Source organism: Taurulus bubalis (genome assembly GCF_910589615.1).
Source record: "Taurulus bubalis genome assembly, chromosome: 7".
In the NCBI taxonomy this organism is placed as follows: domain Eukaryota; kingdom Metazoa; phylum Chordata; class Actinopteri; order Perciformes; family Cottidae; genus Taurulus; species Taurulus bubalis.
Genome location: NC_136595.1, coordinates 24,611,070 through 24,625,153, shown reverse-complemented (window position 1 = coordinate 24,625,153; position 14,084 = coordinate 24,611,070). Strand labels below are relative to the sequence as shown.

The following is a 14,084-nucleotide window of genomic DNA, read 5'->3' as shown; positions in this document are numbered from 1 at the left end:
TATGTGCATAGTGCACATTGAAATAGGGCTGTTTGGTTTTCCCAGAAGTCGAGCTGCATTACAACACGTTGTGTGTCGGGGTCACTGTGGCTCAAAGGAGTTCATAAGAAATGTCAGCGACATTTTCATTTCCACAATTCGCCATAAAAAGAAGTGTCAGCACTTTATCGCATCGCATCATCAAAACAACTGGCGTCTGTTGGTTCAAATTCACATTAAAAAAAACGTCTCTCTTGTGATTGTTTTACAGAATATTCCTGCCATTGTTCAGCGAAAGAGCTTCGAAACACCGGGAAATGATACGTGCGCAGTGAGAGTGAAGTGCGTTGGACTTGTACTGACCGACTTGCTTGTTATGGTGTTTGGTTTTAAGGCGGACAATCTGCAGGATGCTGGAGCTGGTGAGGTCAGACACCACATCGGACACACGCTTCCACACACGCAGCAGAGCGCCGCACAGCATGTGGTACTGACGGAGCCGCATGCCCTGCAGACACTCCTGACCTTCCTCGATCTTCTTACACTTCCCGTTCCTAGGAAAAGAGACAAAAAAAGTTTAACTTTCAGAAAGACCAGATAAATGTGCTGTAACTCTGTTATGTTGTTCATTCTGGTCACATGACATCTACTGCTCCTGTCCATCCGGGGAGAGGGATCCTCCTCTGTTGCTCTACCAAAGGTTTCTTCCCTTTTTTCCCCCGTGAAAGTTTTTTTTTTCTATTTATTTTGGGAGAGTTTTTCCTGATCCGATGTGAGGTCCCGTGACAGGGGTGTATCTGTACAGATTGTAAAGCCCTCCGAGGCTAATTTTGGGCTGTACAAAATAAGATTAATTGAAATGAATGGCAGTAAAACGACATCCCAGCATTCCATTCCGTCATCGGACGGCGAGGGCACGCGTGGGACTTGCAGGTCGTTTCTTCACGACTAGTTCTCAGGTGATCTGCAAATCCCCGGGAACGGCACCTGACCTTTAATCCGCCCCGGCTGACTGCTGCTAATGAGCAGCAGCCTGATTGGATGCTTTGAGCCATTAATCCAGAGGGACAAGGTGGACTCCTGCTTACCAGTTGGCATGGCTACACTTCTTGAAGGAGAAGGTGAACTGGTTCTCCCAGCTGTCCTTGGCTTCCTCTGGAGTCACCTGGAGAAGGAAACGCACAACAACTAAATAAAATCAGCAAAAGGACTTCACAGTTTGATGCGACACCGTAACGCAGCTTTTAATATATATATTTACCAAGACAGAAACGTTAGTAATAAAGAAGTGAGTGAGATCGTAGTTTTATCTTGTTTATTATTATTTTTAAGGTGACTATTATCCCCCCTTCCTGTGTCTTTTCCTTTTATTTATTAATTCACTTCAAATTGTATTTAGTATTCTCATTTTTCTAGATTTGGTTCAAACAATTCATACAATTACAAGTAGCATTGACATGTTCTATACAAAGACAATGTTTTATTGTTTTTGTTGTTGGGTAGGTGGGGTCTATCTTTGAGGCCCATTTAGAGACCCAAGTGAGGAAGACTTCTTTTATACTTGCACCGTATAATTTGTAGCTCAATAAAAAAAATGAATTGTGTTCAGTGGGCTTATAGTTCTCCTCACCCTGTTGTTCATGTAGGGAAGTGAAACAGGTGCAGCTTTAGTAAAATGTTTTGTCAATGAGTTCAATGAGTCTGTAATCTTCGGCCACATTGTTCGGCTCTAAAAAGCCTTGAACGTTGCCGGGTTCAGTACTCCTCCACGGCCACAAGGGGGCATCAGACTCCGCATATATACTCCAAATAGCAATTTAAGAAATCTGAAGTCCGAAGTAAAGCAGTCTGATCTACTCAAATATTTAAACCTTGTTTATTTAATTAAAACAAAATGGATTCATTGTGAAGCAGTTGCAGCCTAAAGCCATTTCTTGAAATTTTGATTCAATTTCTGTGGTTTGATGTCACGAGTTTCCAGATAATCCTGTTTTCTGTCCTGATTTATCACAGTAACATTCTTTTATTTTTTTAACCAGACACTATCATTTTGATTTAGATTTTCTTAAGGAGTATTTTTCTAATTTAGTTTCAGTTTATTACAAATTTTCCAAGCTCGTTTCTCATTATAGTTTCAGTTTTAGTTCATGATAATAACCCCGGCATCTAGACGGCATGTGCAGATACAACTATGAGCTGCGCTGACAGATGGAGTCAGTTACCTTTCGGTACCGCAGCTGCAGGTTGTCCAGGCTCTCCGGGTGCGTCTGCTTGCCGATGTTCGGCTTGTAGACGATGAGGTTCTTGCCTCGGCCTTGCTCCGCTAGCAGCACACACGGGTGGTTTCCTCGCAGCTGTGGAGAGGCCACGGAGAGCGAGTTATGGACTAATAACATCTTTCCAGAGAGGTCTAGTGAGGTCTGTGTTGAGTAATATATTGTATACATGTAGTGCGTCTTGCAGTATACTGAATATATCAGGGACTCACCTTCAGGGACAGGTAGAATCCCTCATCGGGGCTGCTGAGCTTTTGTGACCGGTTGTAGGCCTCCTCCCAGGGCATGCCTCGGTCCACGCTGATCTACGGGGGCAAAAAGGATCACAGACTTAAGCGTGTGCTGGGAAAGAGGGGGAACCAAGCAAACCCAAAAGTACTTCTTCTAACAGGAGCTGCGTTTGCACCAAGAAGTTCTTGTTAGTTTTACTGCTGGCACGACTTTTAGAGGAACTAAAAGGTTCCTCCAGCCCGTATGGAAAAGCAACATGACATGGCACGAGGGCTGCGCGGTGGTCACAGGGGTAAACGCACTCTGCAGGTCAGTGTGCCCGCCCGTCTCGTATAAAAAAACCCCAAAACAAACAGAAACCGTTTGGTTTTATCTCCCTGTGACGACATTTACTGCTGCATCGTATTTACTGATGGATGGAAAGAATGAAATGCAGAAAATTAAACTACAAGCCTCTGTCTCCACAGTAAATCATGTGTTGAGTGTTTTTTTCTCCTCTATCGCTCTCTCTTTAACTGATGCCCTCTCAGCTTGTGCGATCCGTCTCTGTCTTTCTGTAAAATGAGTGGGGAAGCCGACAGCAGAGCCTATCTTTACTTTGAATATTATGAAAACAAAGAGAAATGCCCTCCCTATGTCCTAAAATGATCCTGCAGTATTTCCTTGTTTTAAGAATGAAGCGGTACAATAGTTAAAGCAGCGGCGCTGTGTGTGTTTAACCAATTAGCGACCGCAAACCCCACCCCCGAAGGTTCCTGTACTTTCAGAAAGCAACACCCCCGACCGGGGACTTTTTTTCGGGTGGAAAAAATGTCCCCGGAATTTAATTTAGAGCCTGATTCCTGCAGCTGGAGTTCCTCAAAAAGTTCCTAGTCCCTTGGGAAAAGGTTTCAGAAGTCGTAAACGGACTATTTAGTTAAAACCACACACCTACAGCATACGGCGCTAACACACATGCACGAACCCGACGCTCTCCCTCTACACTTGCTGAACTGGTCCAAGCTGTGTGCCGCATTCTGCCTGCTCAAAAATGTCAAATGCAGCCGACAGCTAAAAGGGGAAGATATCGGTAATTATCCAGTTCCCACCTGCCACCGGTGTCTGCACGGGCCCCTCGGCCCCGGGCTAAGCCTGTATGATAACAGCCTTACTGCTGGCAAAAGGACATCAATCACCATGAAGTGCAGAAGTAGCTACTTGAGTTACCTCTGGGGCTGCAGGTCATGTGGAACAAATCTCAGGGTCTCTTTTCTATGCAGAAACTGTGCAGCGTGCAAACCTCACGGAAATTCATAGTCATTGGTATTTGCTACTTAACCTGTGAAGATTGCTTAGCCGCCATTAAACGTGAACTTTGTTTTATTGCTTTGGTCTACTGGGAGCCTCCAAGCCCAGCTGGATTTAACAGAGAGAGAGAACAAGATTTGCATTTTCTTTTTTGGGGATTCATGGATATTCATAGAATCCCTTCTGGTTGGTGTAATGCCTGGAGATCTGCCTGTACATGTGACTCTGCTCACCAGGCTGTGAGCTGCCCTCCTCATGGCGTACAGGACCACGAAGGCAACGCAGTATTGATGATCTCTTCTTTGTTTTTGCAACACACACACACACACACACACACACGCTCCTAATTTTTGCTCCTTTAAAAGCTGAGCAATGTAACTCCAGATATACAATGAGGATATTTCGTTGAAATGAGGCGACGCCTGCATACCTTATAGAGAACAACCTGTCCATCCTGTGGATTTCCAACTGTCATGAAAGTTTCCTGCTTCTCCTCATAGATCTCATCGTTACCCGGGGCAAGATCTGTCAGAGACGCAAGAGAGACAAAATAATTACTCTTTACGACTTAATTTAAATTTTAAAAAAAAGCAATCCCCTCAGGGCCAATTGTGATCTCATTCACAGTATGTTGACAGACAATTATTTTAAACATGAACTTATTCTGCGTTTTTATTTCACAGATTAAATGTCTGTAAAACCCAAAAACCCTGCTGTGTTTGTGGGAAACACTTGACCTCCATACCTAGGATCCCCATGTCATATTTGCCCTCCTTCTTATCCTTCTCGATCAGGTAGTCAAAGTTGTCCGTGAAGTACTGGAACAGATAGTTCTGCTTGTGGACCTCCAGGCCCAGGATGCGGTTTAAGAACTTGGTGATGCTGCAGTCTGGGAAGAGAGACGACGACACAGAACAGTGACTGCGGCTCTTCTCGAGTTGACGCATGAACAAAGAACACAGCTGACACACATTTTGAAGTAGGTGGCCTGGGTTGATATTTTTCACCTCGAAAAAGGGATAGTTTATCGTACGAGGTACTTATACACAGTCGGTGTATTTACCTGCAGCAGATGGTGGCCGGCACCCTTCAAATTTTGGAGAAGCACACAGGGGTAAACGTACGGGAGCAGAGAAATGTTCAGCTGTGGACGGCAGTAGCAGCAAAACCAATGTATCTATATCCATTTAGGCGCGCGCTATATTTAGAATATTTACATCACTTTGCCATCACTTTGACTGCCGTCTCTGACGGGGAACTGAATCCATTATTATCCATCTGTGCTCTCGCCAAAGCTACGAGACTCCATTGACAAAAACAGACGTTGTTAGTCTACTGCTGCCACGATCGATTAGTTTGTTTTTCTTATTGTGTGACTTGGAATTCACCAAATTCACAAATTTGAACATATAATAATAATCACAGAAGTTGCTGGTGATCGGTTAGTTAGTGAGTGTTATTTTGAGCAAAGATAACGGCTTCAGTTCCCGCTTGTAAAGGGCAGTGTGACGGCAAGGTAAAGAGGTGAAAATAATCCAAATGTAGCATACACTTAAACCGATACTGATGTTTTTATGCGTCTAAAACATGTTTTGCTGCTGCAGTACGTTGCTTTGCTCCCGTCCTGGCGGTTTCTCCAAACTGGGGCCGAGCCGACCGCCACCGGATCATACAACCCCGCCTCAAAAACAGCCAAACTAGCCCTTTAAAGTAAACTAGCACACAATATGCCGGCATGCCTCTTGGGTACTCTACCTTTCTCAGTACTGATCCCAAAGCGCGACTCCCTACAGAAGATGCCCACGTCCATCATTCCAATTTTCATGTCTGAAATAGAGGGGGAAAAAAAACAAAGAGTTGTTTCTACGGATCAATCACAGTAAAAGATGTTCTCCGTTGACGGTCGACCGAAGCTCAAAACACACCTCTGAAGAACATGGCTTCGCCCACAGGGTAGCCTTTGGGTGGGGGCACCTTGTTCTCTATGTGGCCAAGGATTGCTTTGGTGATCTTATCGAGAGCCTTGGTACCGTACTGCAAGAAAAAGGGGACGTGTAGTTGTTAAAGATGAATAATATAATAAAGACAAAATAAAAAGGAATCCTGTTTAGACACTTTTTGCCTACCTTGTTCTCAAAATTGTACTTGCTCAGGTCTCTGGACTCTGTGGCTCTTCGGTCTCCATGGGTCAACGCTCCCTGCAAAGTGGATTAGCGACAGCGTTATTATTCGTATTAGCGGTATTGGGGGTTTAGAGCCGTCAGAGCACCGTCGCACTAATGCAGGAGGACAAAGTGACGTGGGATGACTCCGTGTTCGCTGCTGATCATCGATACCCAACCCGACTTCACGGCCTTCAACACGCGAGGGGGATTACTACAACCTGACAGGACGTCCAGCCCTCTCATTCATAAATCCAGCTCTTTTAAACACGAGAGTATTTCACACGATTGTGGAGTGTTTGCTAGTGCATTAGTGCATTTTTTATAATTACAGAAATCACCACTTCGTATGAATGTTTGGCGTGTTTAATCACTTTTAATTATTACTTGGAAATCAAACATGTTTAATAGGTCTGATATGACCAGTGGTGGATGAAGTATTTAGCTTCTTTACTTGAGTAGAAGTACTTGCATCACATTGTGAAAATACTCCACTTGAAGTAAAAGTCATGTATTCAAATGCTTAAGTGAATGTATTCAGTATTAACAGAAGAAGTGAAATGTTCTCCATCAGTATTTTACTAACAAATATGTTGTTTCTGGATACAAATCATTAAGCTGCACTAATGTGTTGCATGTTAGTGCTGTATATGTTTAAGGTTGTGCTCTTTTTAAGTACTAGTGCTCTGAAAAAACACAATTTCTTTCATTTTATCAGAAACATTCCAATGCATAATCAGATAAAGCTGTCAGACAAAAGTAATGGAGTAAAAAGTTAAATATTTGTAGAAGCACAGTACTTTTTGCTACATTCCACCACTGGAGTTAACTGTTGTTTAGTAGTGATGCGTTAGGAATGCCAGTACGGTTGTAAATCTCAGTTTTACGTTTAATTAGTCTAATATGAATAGGTCAAACTCTTTGAGATTCATTGCAAACACAAACACAGCAGCTAGAGCGAGGACACAGCCTCTCTGCCCAAGAGGAACCAGATGAGGTTGAAGTGTGAAACTGACATCAATTTGTGTCTTTGTGGGTTTGTTCACGGCGTTTCCACAATATAGCAGTCTATTTAAAAATACTCTAGTCCATAAACTGCTATTCGCTCAGCCACATGTTATCTGATTTCGGGGAGCTCCGATAGAAATAGACCAGTCGGCAACATTCTCGATGTAGAAATTATGTTTTTAGGACACCACAAGATTTTTCCAGGCCGTTTCACATTCTCCTCATTTTTTCCATTTGATTTCCGTGACTGGAAAACCGGTCAACTGATCAACTGAAAAGATATTTCTAGGAAGCGAGATCAGTAACAAAAGCTGCCTATTTCTTTCTCTGGAGAGAAGCCATGTCGCTCACTGCGTCGCTAGTAGTCTCCCGGCTCTGAAGGAAACAGAAGACAGTGGCACCAAAAATAAAACCACTTGGAAAGGTTTGAACAGTCCGTAGTCACTTTGAATCGTATTGCCGGGTCTATGAAATATTTCAGTCCGTGTTTTACTGTCTTCCATACAATTTCAAATGAACTCCGAGGGAGGTGAAGGGAAATTTAGAGACTTGTTGCCAAGCTTCTGGCTCCGCCCACACAGAAGAATGCCTTGAGATACCAAAACAAAAGCTAGGTCTTTGCCAAGTATGACTCCACAACTGATCTGGAGTCAGAGGGTTGCAAAGCTATTCAGCACGCTGTGTGTGTGTGTGTGTGTGTGTGTGTGTGTGTGTGTGTGTGTGTGTGTGTGTGTCAGTGAGACATGATGGGACCTATTCTTAATACAGATTTACCGAACACGGCTGGCAAACGCGTGAACGACTTCCTGGAACCACCATCCCAAAACTCCTTCCTCACCGTTTTCGCAAAAGAACTGTCATGCTGTGTCACAATGGAAATAAATGACTGCTTCTGCTGAATCGCATTGATAATTATGGAAAATTGAGTAAACCGTGAGTTATAAATCATCAACGCAAGCCCCGTTTGCTTTTTCTGCTTGTTCAGTTTTCCGTTATTGTGCTGGAGACGGGAAAGACCCACAATCTCTTGGGGTTTGTGGAGAAAAAAAAAACGTTAATGTGACTTTAAGAGAACTAAGAATAAAAGAGACTCCGCCTCTCGGGCTCGGGAATACCAAAGATAACAAACAGGAAGGGCAGAGGGTGAGGGCTGGGTGAAGAGGCAAAATGGCAAAAAGGGGGTAGAGTCGCTAACCAGAGAACAACAATCAATAAACACAAAACCTCTCCGTTTACAGTGGGACGATTCTTCTCACACAAGGACAACAAGAGGAAAAGGACTATTTCCCCCCATGAGACATGTTTATCTCAGTTAAATGAAAGTAATTGTGGGACAAAATAGAAAGGACAATGCAACACACACATACACACACACAAAGACTTCTCTAAGGCTATGATATTTACCAGGCTCTCTAGTCTTTTAGCCACAATGGAGGCAAAACGTCTCTCCCCAGCCAACTCTGAGATGAGGAAGATGTACTCCGGGGCCGTCACCTGATTGGACCGATGTGTGCGACCTGGGAAGAGAAGGAAAAGACTTAATTTATCCATCTTATGCCAACCACACACACGGAGAGATTGAAAACACTTTAAAAAGTCTGACACCCTCTCACATCTAAAAGACAAGGTAGCATAAGTCAGTTATGAGATGTAATTTATCTACGATAATAAAAATGTAAATCACCTTTAACTGTCACAGCGCACAGCGAAATTAAGCCTCTGTATTTAACCCTTAATCCCTAGGTGCACACACACACACACACACACACACACATCCCCGTACTTGACCCTCTGGTTCCCAAGCAAAGTCCCCACAGACTGAGCTACTGCTGCCCCATATATTATTATTTTATTATGTCCGATAAAAGTGTATTTTCCTTCATTTATGCGAGCGAGACAGACAGACATTTCTCCTGTTCGTTACTGCAAACAAATATTCTGGATGCACTTAAGCCTCAACAGTCTTTGTAGAGCAGGCAGACGTATACAATTTGCAAACACGTGCAAAAAACACCACCACAACCGCTACCACTCCATCCTAGGGGGGAAACGCTGTTGTGAGATCAGATTTCCTGACTCACCAAATTGCTGAATGGCCCGGTCTGCACTCCAAGGCAGCTCCAAGGTCATGTGGACCCTGCGCCTCTGGTTTTTCACTCGCTTGTCGGCCTGCAGGGAAATCCCAGAGCTGGCCGCCTCCGAGATGATGGCCACAAACTGGAGGAAAGAGGTTTGGATTATTGGCGGAGATCTCATTGATCGTTTACAAAGCCGTAACATTTCGTTTCCCAGCCGAGTCACGATTATTTGTGTGCGAGTAGATGCATCGATTTGATTGGCGGCGCTCACCTTCTCTGCGCCCATGAAGCGATCTTTCTCCTTGATGTTTATGTGGTCGATGGTGAGACCCTGCTCCGCCCGGGACTCGTAACGAACGCTGCCGTCGGGACGCCGCACCACGCGACCCTTCCGACCAGTCATCTGCGGAAGAAATGTTGTATCCCATGGTCACCTTTTGCTCATAAAATAACATGAATGTGTATTTATTTTTTGAGCTTATGTGAGACTTTGATTCAACTGGAGAGCATTTTGTGAATCCATCCAGCACTATTTAGGCTTTTGAGATGCATCTGGTTGTCGGTTTTCGTGGATCAGTGTTTTGAGTTCGTACCTCTGAGACTTTATCTGGTCCTCCGAACTTATCGATGAGCTCGTCCAAGGTATTGAGAGGTAGTTCTTTTCCCAGCACGGATATCTTGTTGAGGAGGCTCTGCTTCATGTCCTCTATCCTGGCTGTGAACGAGAAGCAGAGGGGACTTTAACCTTGTTACCCTGATAGGCAAGAGCACGACGACGCATTTGGGTCACCGTCAGGAAAGAATAAATAAATGACGAACCGGGGGTTATATTCTAAAGTCGTAAATTTACGAAAAAGAACTCCGAAATAGTGCAAAAGAGATGGCCTCTGCTCTGAGGGAGGCAAAGGTCCTGTAAAAGATATATACGCTTCTTTCATGTTCTTTCGGTGTATTTTTAGGAACACTAGCAAATCATCTTCATTTCCCTGCAAGAGTCACAAAAACAACAGGGCATGGAAGGTAGTTTGACTGTCTAGACGTGCATCTACGCCGGACACGCCCACTAAGGCGAAGATATCTCCCCACTGACAAAAAAGGCATCTCCTTACCTGACTGGCAGCTCGTGTGATTGACAAAGATGACGTCATCATTGTCTAGCAGGGAGTCCGGTGAGGAGTTGGAGTCCGTGTCCATGCCATCCGAGTCACTGCTGCTGTCATCGCTGATGTTGATCACGCCGCCGCTGTCCACGGTGTGCTTTGGTACCTTGGGCTGGCGACCTCGAGGCTTCCCTGATCGGACGCCACGGCGCGATATTAGATGAAGAAACGAGAAGCGCGGCTCAACATGCACTTTTTGTGACGTCATTCGATGACAAGGCCAAGAAATACAGATGCAGATTGCAGGAAAAATAGTGCAAACAACGAGAAGTTGAATAAAGACTGTGAGGGAAAGGCCTGACATGTCAGCTGAGCACTGACTGCATACAATACGAGTAATAAAAAAACATCGGGAACTGTTTCAGTACTATTTCGGGTACACATGCCGACTGGTTTTCACTTACGTTTTCTCTTAATTCCCGGCGCTTTCTCTCTCCTCTGTTTCTCTGAAGGGAAATGCTTCGTTACGAGAGACTGGAATACTCCCCTAAAGGAAAGAGGAAGAGAGAGGGAAACTTGTATTCTGCCAGTAAAGCGATTAAGACAACACACAGCAGAGACATGTATACAGTCGAACGTGCGTGTGTGTTTGTGTGTGTGTGTGGATCTAATATCCTCAACCATGCAGGCCTGCCTGCTGTGTGAGGTTTACAGTCAAGCAAGGTCACTCAGCACCTGCACCCTCGCTTTCCTGTTTTTCTAGCTTTTCTAGCCGCTAATAACTGATTGTTTGGTTTAATTGAGCATAACTGGTGAGGGCCGTAACTGCATGACCTGATACTTATCATTGCAAAGGATGTATGTGTTGAGTGTGCGTTCTCCTTGCTGGGCAGTTTGATGAAGCAACTAAATGAAATGGAGGAAACCTCACAGCCTGGCGTGGCTTCCAGCAAACAGACGGCAACCGTTCAAGACACGGATAAAGGAGGTAGGATTTCAGACAGTGCTGTAACCCAGTGAAAACATTGTCATTTTAGGGAATATTCTTTCATATGAACCAGGGGCAAGTAACCTTAGGCACATGGAGTTAAAAAATTAAATAAAAAAATTGCACACTAGCAATAGGTGTGCAAGAGAGTTCTTTGAAAATGTTGAAGTGCCCTCTCAGCCACATGCCAAATTACCTCTTTCACAGCCGTCTGCAGCTGCCTGCCCTGTTATTTACGGTAGTTTGATTGATATATTTCCCCCCCATAACACCTGCCCTACTCTGCTTCTCTTTGGCCAGTAATCGTTGCCCTCTGCACCGATTTTTTTAGGTTTATTGCTGATGAACAAGAATGGGGGAAGAGGGTTAATGATTTCAGCTTAGATGTGGATGGCTGCCTTCTCGTAAAGTGCTCTCATATATAATCATAATGTCCTGAGTAATGGGAGAAATGTCTTTTTTTTAAATGTTGCTATATGGAAGAAAATTTAAATTGAGGTGCCATAATTAAACTTACTGTTAACCTTAATGTTGATTGAGCACGCTGATTAACAATCATATTAAAATGGCACCTCATATCATTAAAGGTTGACGGACCCTGAAATAAACCTATTAGCCAATTAAGAAACACACAAAACAACAGAGAAAATATTCATTTTCACTCACTCTGCTGCAGAGACGAATCTGTCGAGCTGCCCGTCATTCTCATCCAGGACTTCTCTGGTCCGGGACTCTCCGGTAGACTGCAGCCCGATAACGATGCACTGTGGTGGAGGAGAAACAAATAAACACCAACAACCCAACATGTCTACTGCTTCACCTGAAGTCGATTCTATTGTGGACTCACGATGGCACATATCATCTCATCCTTGTAGAAACAACTAACATACATGAACATACGTTCAGGGAAGTGCAAAATGAAGTCCTAATGCTTCTATTGCCAACAAATAGCATCCAAAAACTCTGCAGAAAAAGCTAAATAAGTGCTCCGTCCTTGCAGGTCTCCCCACTTATGCAACATCTATAGAATTTCAGTTCCTGCTTGGATCTTCCTCTGGGTCATTTCTAGTCCTCTAGATTATACATGCTATATGACTCAGGGTTCAAGAGTGTGTTGTGCTGACCTTTCCCGCCAGCAGATCTTTTTGGGCCAGCTCCACCAGGCAGCGGACCTTGGCAGCGATGCAGAGGTATTTGAAGAAGCGCTGGTGAGACGACCAGAACTGCCCCCACAGAGACTTCCTGCTGACCAGGCCCAGCTCATCGGCCGCACGCATGAACACCTGCAGCGCCTCCGCCCACTGGACACAGAACCCAGATGTGTTTAGTCACTTATAGTAGTGCGCGTGTGTTTCTTTCAATCTCCTAACACAACACCATGGCACCGACACAAATAGAATAGACGCCGGCATGATGCTCACCAGTATGGCAGCTTTGTTATAGACCAGTTTGAAGTCGCTGTCCAGTCCGATCTCCTCGACGCGGAAAGACACTCCTGAGAAGCTCAGCTGCCGGGCGATGTACATGCCGCTCACTTTCATGTCCATGGCAACAATCTCCATGGCACCGACACCTCTGTTTACAAACGGCAGGATAAATTATTCAACATACACATCGCGGATCCGGCAGCCGTAACCACAAACTGATTGTACGGTATTTTTCCGGCGAGCACACGAGAAATTTGTAGACATGCAGCCACGTGATTGGAAGGCTCCCGGAAAACATAACGCCCCACAAACCTCTTCTCGATGGCGTGCAGGAAGTCTTCAAAGACCCTGAAGGGCGTGCCCTCACCCCAGATTCCCAGGCGGCTCATGTAGATCATGTTCTTTGGCTCAGAGGCACCTGGGGCCGAGATGAGAAAAAAACTGAATATACGCATATTCTAAAATTCTTTCGTGAAATGCATGACGCGCATCGAGCGTGTGTTTATCGGTGCGTCGGCCTACCTGTGGCACTGGCGTACACCACTCTGGCCCGCGGCAGCTTGTTTTGCAGGTCAAGCACGGCCTTGCCCATCTTCGTAGAAGTGGCATTCTTGGCTTTGTGGCATTCGTCAAAAATAATCTGTCAGGGGGGGGAAAAGGTCAAGGGCAAACAACGCAGACATGGACGACATTTTTTTATTTATTTTTTTTAACTGTTGAACGTGAGCTTGTGAAAATGAAAGGATACAACGCCATCAAAGTCTGGCTTGCACCAGTCCAGGATCTGTTTAAGTCTGGTCCGGTGCTGCCCTCCTGCCTGGCTCTCTCCAATCAGCGCAGAGTAAGTTGCGAACAGGACTCCTTCTGAGGTAGCAGTGTCTCCATACTTAATCTACAATAACAAGGCAAACGTTCAAAAGCATATTCGTGAGATATGCATTAATATTGCTTGAGAACAAAACTTAAAAACGTATTCACTCTGCTTGTAACGCCAATTCCACCTGGACTCACCTTGTTTAAGGCATGCACAGGGATTTTCAGTGCATCTATGTCTTTGAGATCTCTCTCTGCATCAAATTTCAGGTCATTGGATATGCTGAACCTGAGGGCAGGAGCAGAATACGGGTTAGTCAGTAACTCAGTCGGCTCCTGCACAGACTAGCCTCGACATGTTCAATATACCTCCTGGCATAAAACTGGACGCAGAGCACACGTATAAATCAATTACTGAAACCCAATTAATTGCTGTTATAAGGCTGTCTTCTTCTCCATATAAATCTTTGATTGAGGTTTTGACATACATGTCTGTCATCGTATTTAATTAAATTAGTGAGTCATCTTCTTATGAAATCCACTTTCTTGATGAATATTAACTCGTCAGTGCCTCCCTCCCTCTATGTGCGGCTTTACAACGATCTGGAGATGTTGGAAATGTTTGGATAACCGTTACTGACAACTTTATCTTCACTTCTCCGTCTCCTCTGTGTTCCACGTGTGTGTGAAGAGGCCCACACTCCGTGAAACATGGCAGAATGAGTAGAGAAAATA

At 44.5% G+C, this 14,084-nt stretch overlaps 1 protein-coding gene across 1 annotated transcript in view; it reads right to left on the bottom strand.

The window, feature by feature from the left end:
- sbno2b (strawberry notch homolog 2b) overlaps window positions 1-14,084 on the bottom strand; it is a 53,107-nt gene that overhangs the window by 5,315 nt on the left and 33,708 nt on the right. Inside the window, exons 9-30 of the mRNA XM_079220894.1 lie at window positions 13,548-13,638; window positions 13,285-13,428; window positions 13,059-13,176; window positions 12,849-12,954; window positions 12,531-12,684; window positions 12,234-12,410; window positions 11,776-11,873; window positions 10,586-10,668; window positions 10,131-10,313; window positions 9,615-9,736; window positions 9,293-9,424; window positions 9,025-9,160; window positions 8,348-8,460; window positions 5,900-5,971; window positions 5,699-5,807; window positions 5,529-5,600; window positions 4,519-4,662; window positions 4,204-4,298; window positions 2,468-2,560; window positions 2,202-2,333; window positions 1,068-1,144; window positions 343-533 (exon numbers count right to left, since the gene is read on the bottom strand). Coding sequence (XP_079077020.1) covers window positions 343-533; window positions 1,068-1,144; window positions 2,202-2,333; window positions 2,468-2,560; window positions 4,204-4,298; window positions 4,519-4,662; window positions 5,529-5,600; window positions 5,699-5,807; window positions 5,900-5,971; window positions 8,348-8,460; window positions 9,025-9,160; window positions 9,293-9,424; window positions 9,615-9,736; window positions 10,131-10,313; window positions 10,586-10,668; window positions 11,776-11,873; window positions 12,234-12,410; window positions 12,531-12,684; window positions 12,849-12,954; window positions 13,059-13,176; window positions 13,285-13,428; window positions 13,548-13,638 — 2,642 coding nt within the window. The remainder of the gene's footprint in view (window positions 1-342; window positions 534-1,067; window positions 1,145-2,201; window positions 2,334-2,467; window positions 2,561-4,203; window positions 4,299-4,518; window positions 4,663-5,528; window positions 5,601-5,698; window positions 5,808-5,899; window positions 5,972-8,347; window positions 8,461-9,024; window positions 9,161-9,292; window positions 9,425-9,614; window positions 9,737-10,130; window positions 10,314-10,585; window positions 10,669-11,775; window positions 11,874-12,233; window positions 12,411-12,530; window positions 12,685-12,848; window positions 12,955-13,058; window positions 13,177-13,284; window positions 13,429-13,547; window positions 13,639-14,084) is intronic.